Source organism: Megachile rotundata, chromosome 15 (genome assembly GCF_050947335.1).
Source record: "Megachile rotundata isolate GNS110a chromosome 15, iyMegRotu1, whole genome shotgun sequence".
Taxonomy (NCBI): Eukaryota; Metazoa; Arthropoda; class Insecta; order Hymenoptera; family Megachilidae; genus Megachile; species Megachile rotundata.
Window position 1 is genome coordinate 7678692 of NC_134997.1, and position 15111 is coordinate 7693802.

At 31.8% G+C, this 15111-nt stretch overlaps 1 protein-coding gene across 24 annotated transcripts in view; it reads right to left on the reverse strand.

Moving 5' to 3' along the window:
• LOC100878152 (protein muscleblind) overlaps window positions 1-15111 on the reverse strand; it is a 491425-nt gene that overhangs the window by 377061 nt on the left and 99253 nt on the right. The window contains exon 4 of one of the 24 annotated variants that reach the window (XM_012291156.2): window positions 3222-3293. The exons of the other annotated variants lie outside the window; for them this stretch is intronic. Within the exon in view, the coding sequence (XP_012146546.2) occupies window positions 3237-3293 (57 nt within the window). The 3' untranslated portion in view covers window positions 3222-3236. Of the gene's footprint in view, window positions 1-3221; window positions 3294-15111 lie in introns of those variants that run through there. 24 annotated transcript variants of the gene reach the window in all.

Consider the following 15111-nt stretch of genomic DNA (forward strand, 5'->3'; position numbering starts at 1 on the left):
AACGAACACGCCCTTCAGAAAGAAAGATACGTTTTAGCGCGGTTATGTGCCGACGAGGAAGGTCGTCCTTCGTCCAAGATGATATCTATCCTCGTATTCGAGTATACATTTTTCCTTCTCTTGCGACTCTGATTTCTTCTACGCAGAAGTTAAACGAAGCTGCTCGTAAATTAGGGTGACTCCCAAACAGGATCGAGAAGCGGTTACGTAACCGTACTCGAAATATCCTTAGAATTCAAATTTCATTGTTTCTCTTCGTAAACAGAACTTTACCTCTTGCATCAAGTTTATTAATAAAATACTGTGTATAGGTAAATTGTGGGGAAAATTGTTTCTTATGTAAGGTTCGTCAGAGCGATTTGTCAAATGTGTAGTGGTAAAACATTGTATTGCAATATTTTGTTAAGGTTATGTTATAAATATTCTACTATTGAAAATAATAATATACGATGGTATGTTTTGTAATAATATTCAATAGCATAACGTTTTGTAATAGTATGGAATAGCATGATTAATCTTCGTGTCGAAATATCAACAAGATGGCGTCCATGATCCTTGAGATATTATATAAATATATTCTACTATTGAACATAATAATATACATTAATATAATATTTTGTAATAACATTCAATGACATAATGTTTTGCAATAATATTCGATAACATAATGTTTTGTAATAGTATGCAATAGCATGACTAATCTTCGTGTCGAAATATCAACAAGATGGCGTTCATCTTGTTTTCGCTGTCCAATTGAAACAATGAAAACGATTATATTTGAAAGAAGTTGTTGATTAGTGGCTGAATATTAAATATGAGTACATACATATATGAAGGATTACGTATAATAGCATGTTTCATAATAACTTGTAATAGTACAACTAATAAATGTATCGAAATATGACAAAGATGGCGGCCATCTTGTTTTCAGAGCCCAATCGAAAGAACGAAAACGTTGATATTTAAGAGAAGTTGATTGCATCTTAAATATAAGTGATTATATGAACGATTATGTACCAAATAACGTTTTGTAATAAAAACTAATAAACCTAAAGAAACAAGAAAAAGATGGCGCCTTGTTTTCCAACCGAAAGAAGAAAACATCGACGAGAGTTGATTGGTACGTACAACGAAGGAGTCACCGACGTTTATTTTGGCGTCCAGTAAGTTCACGAATGGTAATCGAAGTTATCCGACTATTTAATTGGTCGTTAATGGACCGCCGCGGTGATCTAAGCGGCCGAGAAATGCGACCAATTGACCGTAGGCGAAAATGATTGTTAACCTCCCACGCTTCGGCACGTCGACGACACTAAATACGGAGAACAAGTCGGCTGACATTGAATATAAATCGACCATTTAACCTAACAATCTTCCTCGAGAGCCGCACGAGCATGGTTCCCGTGTTAGATCTATTTCTTTCTCATCGCACTGTAATTTGCTGCGGTAATGCAACAATAAACGATTACCGAGGTTACAAAAATAGACTGACGAACGTCGTATGACATGGTGTATCGTCGTTAGTCATCTATTGTTACGGTATTGTTTTCCTGTTGCTATTACTATAGTATTTGCTACTTTGTTACTTCGTAGTGCTGCTATTTTGTTGGGCTGTTATTTTACTGTGTTGTTATAGTATTATTCAACTATTCTGTTATTGTTTTATATAGTGTTACTGTACTGTTTTCCTGTTGCTATTACTATACTGTTTGCCATTTTGTCGTTTCGTAGTGCTACTATTTTGTTGGACTACCATTTCACTATGTTGTTATAGTACTATTCAAATATTCTATTGTTATTGTTTCATCTATTGTTATTATACTATTATTATTTGTTATATTATATTATTATTATACTATTACATTTAGCTCCACTATTATTATTACACTGATATTTATAGTGCACTATACTGTTATTCAACTGTTTCATTATACCAGTATGCCACTATACTACTGTTTCACCATTTATTCTGTGACTATAATAAGGTTCTACTATTTCACTATACTTATATAGTATAGTTCAACTGTTTCACTATCTCATTACTATTTTGGTATGTTGCTACCCACTATACTGCTATTGCATTAATTCTACTATATAACTGTACTATTATATTGTTGTTCTATTACTTCACTATTGCTCTACTTTTACTATACTACAATGGTAACATACCAAACTACCATAGTATTATACCACTGTACTACTATACTAGATTATTATACTGCATTGCTATACTGCACTACTATGCAATTTTTCTGCGTAACCATACTGCACTACTATATAACTATACTGCGTTACTAGACTACGCTACTATACAACTATACTGCGTTACTGTACTGCTCTACTATATAACTATACTGCATTACTAGACTACACTACTATACAACTATGCTGCGTTAATATACTGCACTACTATGCAACCTTGCTGCGTTACTGTACTGCACGACTATACAACTATACTGTATTACTATATTGCACTACTATACAACTATACTGCATTACTATACCCCACTACTATACAACTACACTGCATTACTATACTCCATTACTATACAACTACACTGCGTGATTATACAGCACTATTATACAACTGTGCTGCGTTACTATACTGCAGTACTATGCAACTATACTATGTTTTACTATACAACTATATTACATTACTATACTGCACTACTATACTACCATACTCCTCTTGCACTGCTATTATTATAACCATCCAATTACACTACTATAATATTATTCTACTATTTCACTATTTTATTACTACACCACACAACTTTTTCACTATATCACCTCACTATACTCATCTGATACCACTTCTACCTATGCAGTTATACAAATATGTTACCATTCATTTATTGCATTACCCTACTATTATTCTACCATTTCACTATATCACCCTCTTAATACTTCACATCTTCAAACTAAATTATAAACAAAAATTGAAGTATAATAAATAAGTATAAAAGCACCGTTTTAATATTTTATACCTTTCTAAGAAATAATTTTAAAATGTCATTTATGTTCTTAAAGCGTTGGTACCTTTTCTAACATACAGTAGACTCTCGTTATATTGCAATTTGCACATTGCGCTCGCCTGTGTTCGTCGTAAATAAATAGTATTTGTACTCGTGAAAGTAGTTAGATGTTTTTCCAAGTTTACGAGGACGTGTTTACTCTTTACACATCCTGTATCAAGTTATACATCACCGGTATAAAGAAAACAGTAAAAAATGTTATCACTCACGTTTGGATGATGTTACAGTAAAAGTAATGCTTGCTGAACTTTCACTCACCTGAAACAGAAAAATAATTTTCTAGTTAGATAAGAAATATTTTATATTTTAAATAAATTAATTATTTAAAAATCAATGTTAATTCTTTTTTAATTTTCTATAATTTACTTAAAAATTTTCCTTTGAACCAAAATTGCCTACGAATCAGATTCGATCTAATTAAACGAATTTAAAAATGCACTGTTTGAATGGCAAATGCATCTCCTTAATGTTAAGCCCTCTTTTGCAAGGATTCTTTTAGAGACCAAACATCCTAAAATTAGGTAATCGTTGCTTTGACGTCGAAAGCAGATGAATGAAATTTTGCGTAACACTCCTTTGAAAATTCCTAACTTTGTTAATTTAAATTAAAATTTAACCACCTAGAAAGTTACGTACAGCGTATTGTTCTATATTGTTTCAAACATTTATAGAGTTTCTCGTAACTGAATTATGTAGTTAAACATTTTATAACTCTTTTTTCTACTGAACAAGTATTAAATTTTGTACTATGAAGAAATTGAAATAATGAAATAGTGAATTGTTTCAAATAACTGAATACAAAAAATACAAAAATTAATTGTTACAAAAAATTGAATACAAATAATGAAATAATGAATTGCTACAAGAAATTGAATATAAATAATGAAGAAAGAAAATCTTTATAAGAAATTCATTACAAATAATGAAATAATGAAACGTTACAGAAAATTCAATACAAACAATGAAAAAATTAATTGTTGAAAAGAAATTTAATACAAATAATAAAAAAATTAACTGTCACAAAAACTTGAATACAAATAATACAAAATTGTTACAAGAAATGGAACACAAATAATACAAAAAATTCAATACAAATAATACAAAAATTAATTGTTACAAGAACCTGAATAAAAATAAAAAGAAGACAAAATTGTCACAAAAAGAAACAAATAAAATCTTACAAACTAACTGAGCACAAACAGTAAAAAAATAAATTGTTACAGAAAATAAAAAATGAAGATAATAAACAATGAACCGTGACAATAAAATGCATACTAATAATAAAAAATAACGAATACAAATAAAGCATAAATCGTCACAAGAGGAATCGATACAGCTAATAAAACATCAGTTGTTATGGAAAAATTGATAGGAGTAAAATGAAATGAATTGTTACAAGAACAGTGAGAACAAACAAAACATAAATTGTGGCAATAAGAATGGACATCAATAAATATAAATTGTGACAAAAAGAATGGATACAAATAAAACATAAATTGCGATAAAAGGAATGGGCACAAATAAAACACAAATTGTAACTATAAGAATGTGTACACGTAAAAAATTTATTGCTACAAAAAAAGGAATGCAGGTAAAATTTGTTGCAAAAAATCGATGTGAATAAAAAATAAAGTGATATAAAAAGAATAAATGCAGATAATAAAAAAAATTGTAGAAAAAATATTTATATGGATAATAAAAATTAGTTGTTGAGAAGAAAAATAAATACAAATAATACAAAATAAATTTATACAAGTAATAAAAAATAAATAGTTAAAAACGAAACACACAGAAATAATGAAAAGAAATTGTTAAAAAGAATAAATATATAAAAATAATACAAGAGAAATTGTTAAAAGAGAAATATGTACAAATAACAAAAAATAAGTTATAAAAAAACAAGTACATGCAAATAATAAAAAATAAATAATTCAAAAAGAAATATATGAAAACAGCGAAAAATAAATTATCAGAAAAGAAATATATAAATATAATCAAAAATAAATTTTTAAAAAAGAAATCACTAAAAAAAATAAAAAATAAATTATCAAAAAAAGAAATACAGATAGCGAAAGATAAATTATTTAAAAAAGAAATATATGGAAATGATAAGAAAAAACAAAATTCCATTGATGAACGCCAAATATGGAAGAGGCAGTATAACACGAATAAGACGCGTGAAATAAGAGTACATTGATAACGATAAAGAAAACATGTGGATTACCGATAACTGAAAATAATTGCGAGCTCGTGATTACTTTTGCAAATTCTATAGACCATTCTGTACAGCGAATCTCAATCAACGGACCTTACTGTACAACGTTACGTAACACGTTTCGGTGATTGCGCTTTCGTGTCGGCGATCCTGTCATCAGTTGGCTCAGCATTGAAAGGATAAAAAAAGGCGCTGTTCGAACCAGCTATAACGCAAATATTCGTTATCAACGTTACGCGTAGACGCCAATGAGCTGTTCCCCGGCGACAGATATCTTATCGCGCGTGACTGATAATACGCGATCGTGCGAAAAATGATAATCCCGGCTGATTAAAAGGAAATGAACGATTCAACGAAGAGACGTACAGAATGATTTAAAAATAGATTTAAGGATTCGACTGTTGAGGTATGAAGATTTACAAATTTTATGACTATAGAAATTTCTAAATTTGTGAATTTGAAGATTTCGAGATTTGGGAGACGAAAAAATTGTCATATGTAGAAATTTTTGTTACTTGGAAATAGAAAATTAATATTTAAAAGTTTATATGTTTAGAAATATTCCAATTTTGAGAGGATCCATACTAATTTATTAAATTATTAATTTGAAGCTTATTTACGATATATTGGTATATAGAAGTATTAAAATATCAAGGTTTCCAAGTATGAAAATATCGAAATATATCGAAATACCGAAGTATATCGCAATATATCGCAATGTATCGTAATATATCGCAATATATCGAAGTATATCGAAGTGTATCGAAATATAGCGAAATATATCGAAATATATCGAAATATCGAAGTATATCGCAATGTATCGTAATATATCGCAATATATCGAAGTATATCGAAGTGTATCGAAATATATCGAAATATATCGAAATATATCGAAATGTATCGAAATATATCGAAATATATCGAAATATATCGCAATATATCGAAATATATCGCAATATATCGAAATATATCGAAATGTATCGAAATATATCGAAATGTATCGAAATATATCGAAATATATCGAAACCTGTCGAAATATATCGAAACCTGTCGAAATATATCGAAACCTATCAAAATATATCGAAGCATATCAAAATGCCGAAATATCGAAATATTAAAGTACCAAAGTATCGAAATATCGAAATACCGAAATTTCAAAGAATCTCAGCAATAAAATATGGAAACATCGAAATATCAAAGTATTCTAGCATCGAAGTATCGAAATATCAATATGTCGAAATATATTCTTAACCTAAAAATGTATAAACATCAATTTCCCAAATTTCTTAACTTACGAATTCAACTCGTTCCTCCATTAAATTATTCAATGAAAATGAAAACAAAAGCAGAAACTCAGAAACGCAAGAATTAACGAAACAGAAACATTAACAGTTATACCCTGCAGACATTTCGTTTCACAAGAACACAGTGACCAGTCTTTCTCCCTGTTATCACTCTCCACCCCCATAAAACCCCGAGAAATACATAAATGGTCCAGGATCGAAGGATTCAGGGTGACAAAAAGAGGAAGAAGCAGAAGGGGTAGAGGGTGGAAGAGGATGGTTGATACAGGCGATAATGGCGCGGTACTGGAGCGCTGCTCCATTACGATTTGCAATTATTGCATTTCCCGGTAAATGGGTTGTGCTCCTAGCAGCCTTCCAGAAAGGGACGTCTATGAAAGTGATTACATCGGAATTCCATTGAACGGCTATGATCAGGGCACAAAAAAGGTTCATTGAATAGCCAATACTGCTTACAATAAGTAGAATTTCTGTCCTATCCAAGTACATTGTTTGTACGAGTTAAAACATCGTTAAACTTTTCTTCGCATAACAAGCGCACTTCGAGATATACGTCTACCTATTATTTTCTACTTCGAACATTTATCTTTGTAACTCGAGTAAGAATCCGATAGCGAATTTAAAAAATTTCCAAAGTTCGAGGAGTATTAGAATTGATCCAACATACAGTCGGTAATGTAGAAATGCAATTTTAGTATGATCGATAATTTTCTGTGTCAACGATTCGCAAGAAAACATAGGGAATTGGTATAATTCGTTGGGTGAATTTTTCCGACGAAATCGCCGGTACGTTTTTATCGATCGAAAGATACGAGCGCAAACAGTTACGAGGATAGTGTCCTTGTTAAAACCAACGCGGTGCATGACGTACATCGTTCCCACGTGCAATAAAATGTTCCAGGATTACGCAATGAAGCTTATGGCGAAGTCTGCCGTGTACTGCGCAATTTCACATGGTATAAAAGTGTTCTACCGTTCCGATAATGTCCGTCGCTACAACGAAACGCTATCCTAGTTATTTTCGTTCGTGTGCACCGGCTTACCGGACTGATCGAAAAGTTGCGCCGAGAAAATTGTGCGCCGTTATGGTTGCTGAAAAATTTCCGGTTTCCGCTGTTTCTTATTTCAATATTAAATTTATTGCGGCAATTAAGAATAATTGTTTCTGGATACGTGTGCACGTTGCGCGAGAATACGAATCGGTGTATTAAATTTTATACTTGGAGGTTAGGTTATCTTGAATGGGGTTATATTACTAAATTTACTATTATAGTAATTTATTTCCGTTAGTATTAAATTTGCATTTCTGTTCTTGTTTCTTATTAATTAGTGGAGTGTATTAAATGTGATATGTGAAGAGTGGTAATAATTTTATAAGATGATAGACATTAATTTTAGTAAGTTTCTAAAATGTGAATTATAAAAATTGGAAATGTGAATTAAATTCTTTAATGTAAATTCTTAAATCCCTACATTCAAGCCCAAATATTCTTGAATCGTTATATAAATCACAAGTATTCAAAACCTATTAACCCTAAACTTCAATGTCTCTAGATTACAAGACCCTTAAATTTAAATTCCCCGAAACCCAATGTTCTTATTGTTAGTCCACAATATTTATAGATTCAAATATCTCTAATTTTAAATATCTTTAAATCACAATATTTTTAGATCCAAATATCCCTAATTGCAAATGTCTCTAGACCACAATATCCTTAGATCTAAATATCCCTAGACCATAATATCTTTAAATCTAAATATCCCCAGACCACAATATCCTTAGATCTAAATATCCCTAGACCACAATATCTTTAAATCTAAATATCCCTATACCACAATTAGCATCAATTATTGCATCCATACATGTTTCTATGTTAAAATTCCTATATCAAAAAATCCCTAGATCTGTAAATCCCTGTATGTATAAAGTCCTAAATATTTAAAACTAACTAATGTTTAGAACAAAATAAAAATACTAATATTAAATAATTTTTTATTCTAAAATAAATATGACAAATATCTTCCATTAAAATGTTGTTTACCTTAAAAATACCTAACAGTACTTTAAAATATTTTCCTTGTTCTGTAAATAATATTGTTTCATTTTGACGTCGTATTTGAAGATAACATAAATAATTGTCAATTTCATTTTTGTAAAAGTAAACTTATTAATTTTAACGAATAAAATATTTCTTCTGTACGGACCGTTTAGTATGTCGAAAATAATAATTAAAACAATAGTAACATTACTGCATCACATTCCAGGAAAATTGAAGAATACCAGACGGTAGAAAACACAGTCGTAGCTTACAGGATTACGGGACATTTAATTTACGAAAATACGAGCTTCCATACGAAGCAAGGAAAATCTATTTCATAGTACCTGTAATCCTAACTGGTAATTCCGGCTGCTAATATTCTCCAACTTTATTGTTTCCATTCGTGGAGGCTGTTACGATAAATTTATACCCGTATATGGACCCTCCAGACAGAACTGTTTCATCCTATTGCGCTTTTGTTCGATGTTTATTTATATATTCGCCGCGTTTCAAGTTTCCGCCTTTTCGAACGTTTCCGATCTTTCATAATCGTTTGATTTTTGAGTGAATCAAATTTTATGGTTCGCAAAATTGATCGGGTAGAAAATGAAAATTCGATGTTTTTAAATTTCGAAGTTTTTAATTTTTCCGTATTTTAAATTGTCAAATTATTATGTTATTAAGTTAGCCAATTAACAAATGAACCATTTAAAAGTTATGATATTATCAGATTATCATATCATTACGTTATCATATTACCATGTTATATCATCAAAGCATCAAACTATAATACTATACCACTATAATACTACCATACTATCATACTATCGGACTGTCATACCATCACACCATCATACTATCATACTACCATAATGACATACCATCATACCGTCACACTATAATACTATAATACTATAATATTATAGTACTACAGTATTATAATGCTATAAACACTATACAACTATTATATTGTAATACTATAATATCGTCATACTATCATACTACCATACTACCATCCCATCATACTATCATACTACCGCACTACCATACTATCATACCCTCATGATAACATATCATCATACTATCATATTGCCAAAATTATTATATTATCATATTATGAAACTATTAAAATAGTAAATTAAAATTATGAAATCATCATATTACCAAATGGGCCAATTTACAGATTCCCTAATTCCCAAAATCTTGAAATCTCAGATGTGCAAACTCTTAAACCTTGAATTTCTAAATCTCTAAATTCTCAAACCCACACAATTCTTAAATTTCCAAATTCTCAAGGCCCCCAATTCTCGAACCTTTAAGTTTCAAATTCCAAATTCGCAAATTCCCAAATTCTTAAATCTCCAAATTCTAAAATCCCCCAAGTCCTCAAATCTTCAAATTCCCAAATTCCCAAATTCTCAAATCCCCAAATTCTCAAATCCCCAAATTTTCAAAACCCCAAATTCTCAAATTCCCAAATTCCCAAATTCTCAAATTCTCAAATTCTCAAATCCCCAAATTCTTAAATCCCCAAATTTTCAAATCCCCAAATTCTCAAATCCCCAAATTCTCAAATCCCCAAATTTTCAAAACCCCAAATTCCCAAATTCTCAAATTCTCAAATTCTCAAATTCTCAAATTCTCAAATTCTCAAATTCTTAAATCCCCAAATTTTCAAATCCCCAAATTCTCAAATCCCCAAATTTTCAAAACCCCAAATTCTCAAATTCCCAAATTCTCAAATTCTCAAATCCCCAAATTCTCAAATTCCCAAATTCCCAAATTCTCAAATTCTCAAATTCTCAAATTCTCAAATCCCCAAATTCTCAAAACCCCAAATCCCCAAATCCCCAAATCCCCAAATCCCCAAATCCCCAAATCCCCAAATCCCCGAATCCCTAAATCCCTAAATCCCTAAATCCCCAAATCCCCAAATCCCAAATTTCCCAACTTCTACCTCCCCAATTCCGATTCCAAATTTCATAAAGTTACACAACAGCAAGTCTCAATAAACAACACCTTTCGCGAAATAATCAGTATTTACAACGGTAATAAATTCCTCGAAAAAAAGCTTTCATAAGCCACAATACCTGTGAAATCGTTTATCTGAATTAATGGTTCGAGCATTTCAAGCTAATAGCAGTCCATCAATGATAGGTCTCATAAAATCCCCTTTTTACCGCGAGTAATAATTCGAATCAAGTAATACGTATCTAGCATAAAAGAGCGCGATTCGAAACGGTTAGATCGTGCGGAACCCATTTGTCCAATTGCATTTAAATGTCGAGAAACTGTTGCAATACCGTTATACGGGGATCAATCTTTAAACCGATGCTTCTAAACAATCTTATCCCCGTTACGAAACCTTTAGAACCATCTTTGAACACTGAACTATCTAATGACTCTCTTCCAAACACAATATTAATCATTTCAACTATTTGAAACGGCGTTTTGAAGTTAAAAATGTGTAACAAATGGCGACGCACCGGGTGCGTGATATAAGTCAGAATATATCACATTCACATATGTGTTAACTTATTTTCACGTATATGTTAACTTACATATATGTTCATTTCTTAGGGACATATAGTACTATCATATTATCATATCATCAAAATCTCATACTATTATACTACAATACTATAATACTATAATACTAAAATATCATAGTGCTATCATACTACCATACTACTACACTACCTTACTGTCACACCCTCATTCCATCATACCATCATACTATCATACCATAATACTATTATATTATAATACTAAAATACTATTATATTATAATACTATAATACTACAACACTATCATATTATCACACTATAATGCTATCATACTATCATACCGCCATACCATCATACTACCATATTATCATACCATCTTACCGCCATACCATCATACTATCACACTATCAAACGAGCATATTATCATACCATCATACTATCATGCTACCATATTGCCAAAATTATCATATTATCATATTATGAAACTATTAAAATAGAAAATTAAAATTACGAAATTACGAATTTACCAAATTATCAAATCATCAAAGTATCAAATGAACCAATTTCCAGATTCCTTAATTCCCAAATATCCCAAATTCTCAAATCTCTAATACTTAAATTCGAAAATTCTCAAACTTCAATTTCCGAATCTCCAAATTGTCAAATTCCCCAATTCTCAAATATCCGAATTCTCAAATTTCCCAATTTTCAAATCCCCAAATACCCAAATTCCAAAATTCACAAATCCCCAAATTCTCAAATTCCAAAATTCTCAAATCCTCAAATCCTCAAATTCCAAAACTCTCAAATCCCCAAATTCTCGAATCCCCAAATTTTCAAATCCCCAAATTCTCAAATCCTCAAATTCCCAAATTCCAAAATTCTCAAATTCCCGAATTCTCAAGTCCCAAAATTCTCAAATTCCAAAATTCTCAAATCCCCAAATCCTCAAATTCCAAAATTCTCAAATCACCAAATCTTCAAATTCCAAAATTCTCAAATTCCAAAACTCTCAAATCCCCAAATTCTCGAATCCCCAAATTTTCAAATCCCCAAATTCTCAAATCCTCAAATTCCCAAATTCCCGAATTCTCAAATCCCCAAATTCTCAAATCCCCAAATTCTCAAATTCCAAAATTCTCAAATCCCCAAATCCTCAAATTCCAAAATTCTCAAATCTCCAAATTTTCCAATCCCCAAATTCTCAAATCCCCAAAATCTCAAATCCCCAAATTCTCAAATCCCCAAATCCCCAAATCTTCAAATTCCAAAATTCTCAAATCCCCAAATTTTCAAATCCCCAAATTCTCAAATCCCCAAATTCTCAAATCCCCAAATTCTCAAATCCCCAAATTCTCAAATCCCCAAATTCTCAAATCCCCAAATTCTCAAATCCCCAAATTCTCAAATCCCCAAATTCTCAAATCCCCAAATTCTCAAATCCCCAAAATCTCAAATCCTCAAATTTTCAAATTCCCAAATTCTCAAATCCCCAAATTCTCAAATCCCCAAATTCTCAAATCCCCAAATTCTCAAATCCCCAAATTCTCAAATCCCCAAATTCTCAAATCCCCAAATTCTCAAATCCCCAAACTCTTAAATCCCCAAAATCTCAAATCCTCAAATTTTCAAATTCCCAATTCTCAAATTCCAAAATTCTGAAATCCCCAAATTTTCAAATCCCCAAATTCTCAAATCCCCAAAATCTCAAATCCCCAAATTTTCAATTTCCCAAATCCCCAAATGTTTAAGAAACAGTTAGCATAAAAAGTAGTAAATATACAAAATTCAGTAAATAAGTTATAAAAGAAAAAAATAAAACTTTACTAAAACTTTGTTCAACAATTTCTTAACGTATCAGAAAATTTCCTAATAGTCGCAAAGGCAGTGAAACGAGAGTTAATGCGACAGCCTAGTTGCATTCGAGTATCATGTTCCATCGGCAGATTAAATCTCGGTAACAAACGTAACCGTAGAATTCTTATCACGTCGGCCAGGCATTAATTATGGAACAAGCTCATACATATCTGAAAAACGAGTCATCGGAGCAAGTGCGCTGAAGAGTAAATCGAATGCGACGAATAGTGGCGAGTTAAAAAAAAAGAAAGAGAGGAAGGAAAGAAAAGAAAAAATAAAAGGAGAGGAGTATAAAAGCGTGCAAGGGAGGTAGAGAAGCGTGTAATTACCACGAGTGGGCTATCTACTTATCTCCGGCTTTCGTGGTCGCTGAAGAGGGCCAGCTTGAAGACGAAAGGATGTTTCTCGCGGGCAAAGCCCGGCGTGAAAGAGAGTCTACGACAAGCGTACGAGTTTCTTCGTTGCATTACGTGTGGAACGAGCCAACGGAGTTATCGTGAAGAGGCTGTATAGACCCCGGACGGAGATAGCGTCGCTCGTAAAAGCGACCGTACAGAGCACTGCCGTTGCGGTTACCTTAATTAAAAGGGCTAGGAAATAATAGAAAGGGTTAACGAGAGACCAAGCGAACGACAGCCAATGAGAAACGCGCGAAACATCGCGGCCCGGACAATTAAACGCTTGCTATTCACGCCGGTGTTTTGTTACTTCGATCTTCGGAAATCTGATTTCTATACACCTCTTTACGGATTTCTTAACCTTCTGCATTTTCAGGTAGTTTATCTCGATTATTATTACTAGGTACACGTAATTTAATAGCTTTGTTTTGATATTCATGGTGGCGACAACGGTAACGTGGCGGATTCGTAATCGAAGGCAGTCGCGGTTTTCGCGAGTTCAAATCCTGCGAAGGTAAAAAATAAAATTTTTTTTTTCATTTATTTTTCTTTTTTAAATCCTTATTTTTACTGCTAAATTTTTCGTAACGTGAGTTCTTCGTTTATTGGAAACAGCATTAATAAAATTATCGTATGAAAAATATTATATATGTGTATTATTGTAATATGTAATATGTGTAATTGTAATATATGTATATTGTATATTTACTATATTGAAAATTATACACATTCATTTATGAAAGTTACATATATACATTTCATTATTAATGTATTTCATGAAAATATATATATAAATAAAAAAACATTATATGTGCATAGTAAAATTGATTATATAGTAAATAAGCAAAATACACAACTGCAAAATAAAATTAAATAAAATATTCATATATGTACGTATATCATGCAGTAACGTTATCTAAGGATAAATAATTGATCCAAAATGTGAAACACGTCCCTATAATGAAAAGAAAATTTAATAACGCTAACCTTCAAAAGTTAATAATTGCAAACGAGATATTTTTATCCGATTCACACGAATGCGAATCAGCGAGTAAGAAGTCCGTTTCGCTGATGGAACATGCGGAAACAGAATGAGTAACTAGGAAGCACGATTCTTCGAGCAGCGGTTTCAGTGTGTTAAGTGACGGCTGCAGCGATTTTTATCGCGTGGGTGTTTATTTCGTTTGTTCGCCGGCCAAACAGCAACGCTAATTGCCGCTGCTTCGCACGCTATTTCTTCCTCGTATTTTCACGAGCTTGTTGCTAACTGTATCGATGTGCCAGGCTATTCGATAACAGTATGCGCTATGATTACGATCTTGCTTCTGCGGTTGGCAGTATATTATGTTAAATGTAAAGTTTATTCGGTTGAATGTTGGGACAGCGATTTTGATCGTAGGATATTGATTATAATGGAATGCGTGGTAAAACGTGTGGCAATATAATGAGGGAGGTATAGGTTGCGAGTAGAATGTGATGCACGGTGATTCTATAGGTGGCAATATAACGCGAGACAAATTTGATGCTTGGGAATCTCTACATGTAACTATTGGATATGTGGCAATATAACACGAGACAAATTAAACATTTGAGGTATTCTGCAGGTAGCCATTCCATATGTGGCAATATAGGGCGAGACAAATTCAGAAATTGTGAAATTCAACAAATGGTAATTTCTTACATGGCAATATAACGCGAGGTAAATTCAGTGATTGAGGAATTCAACGCGTAACAATTTTACGCGTGGAAATACAA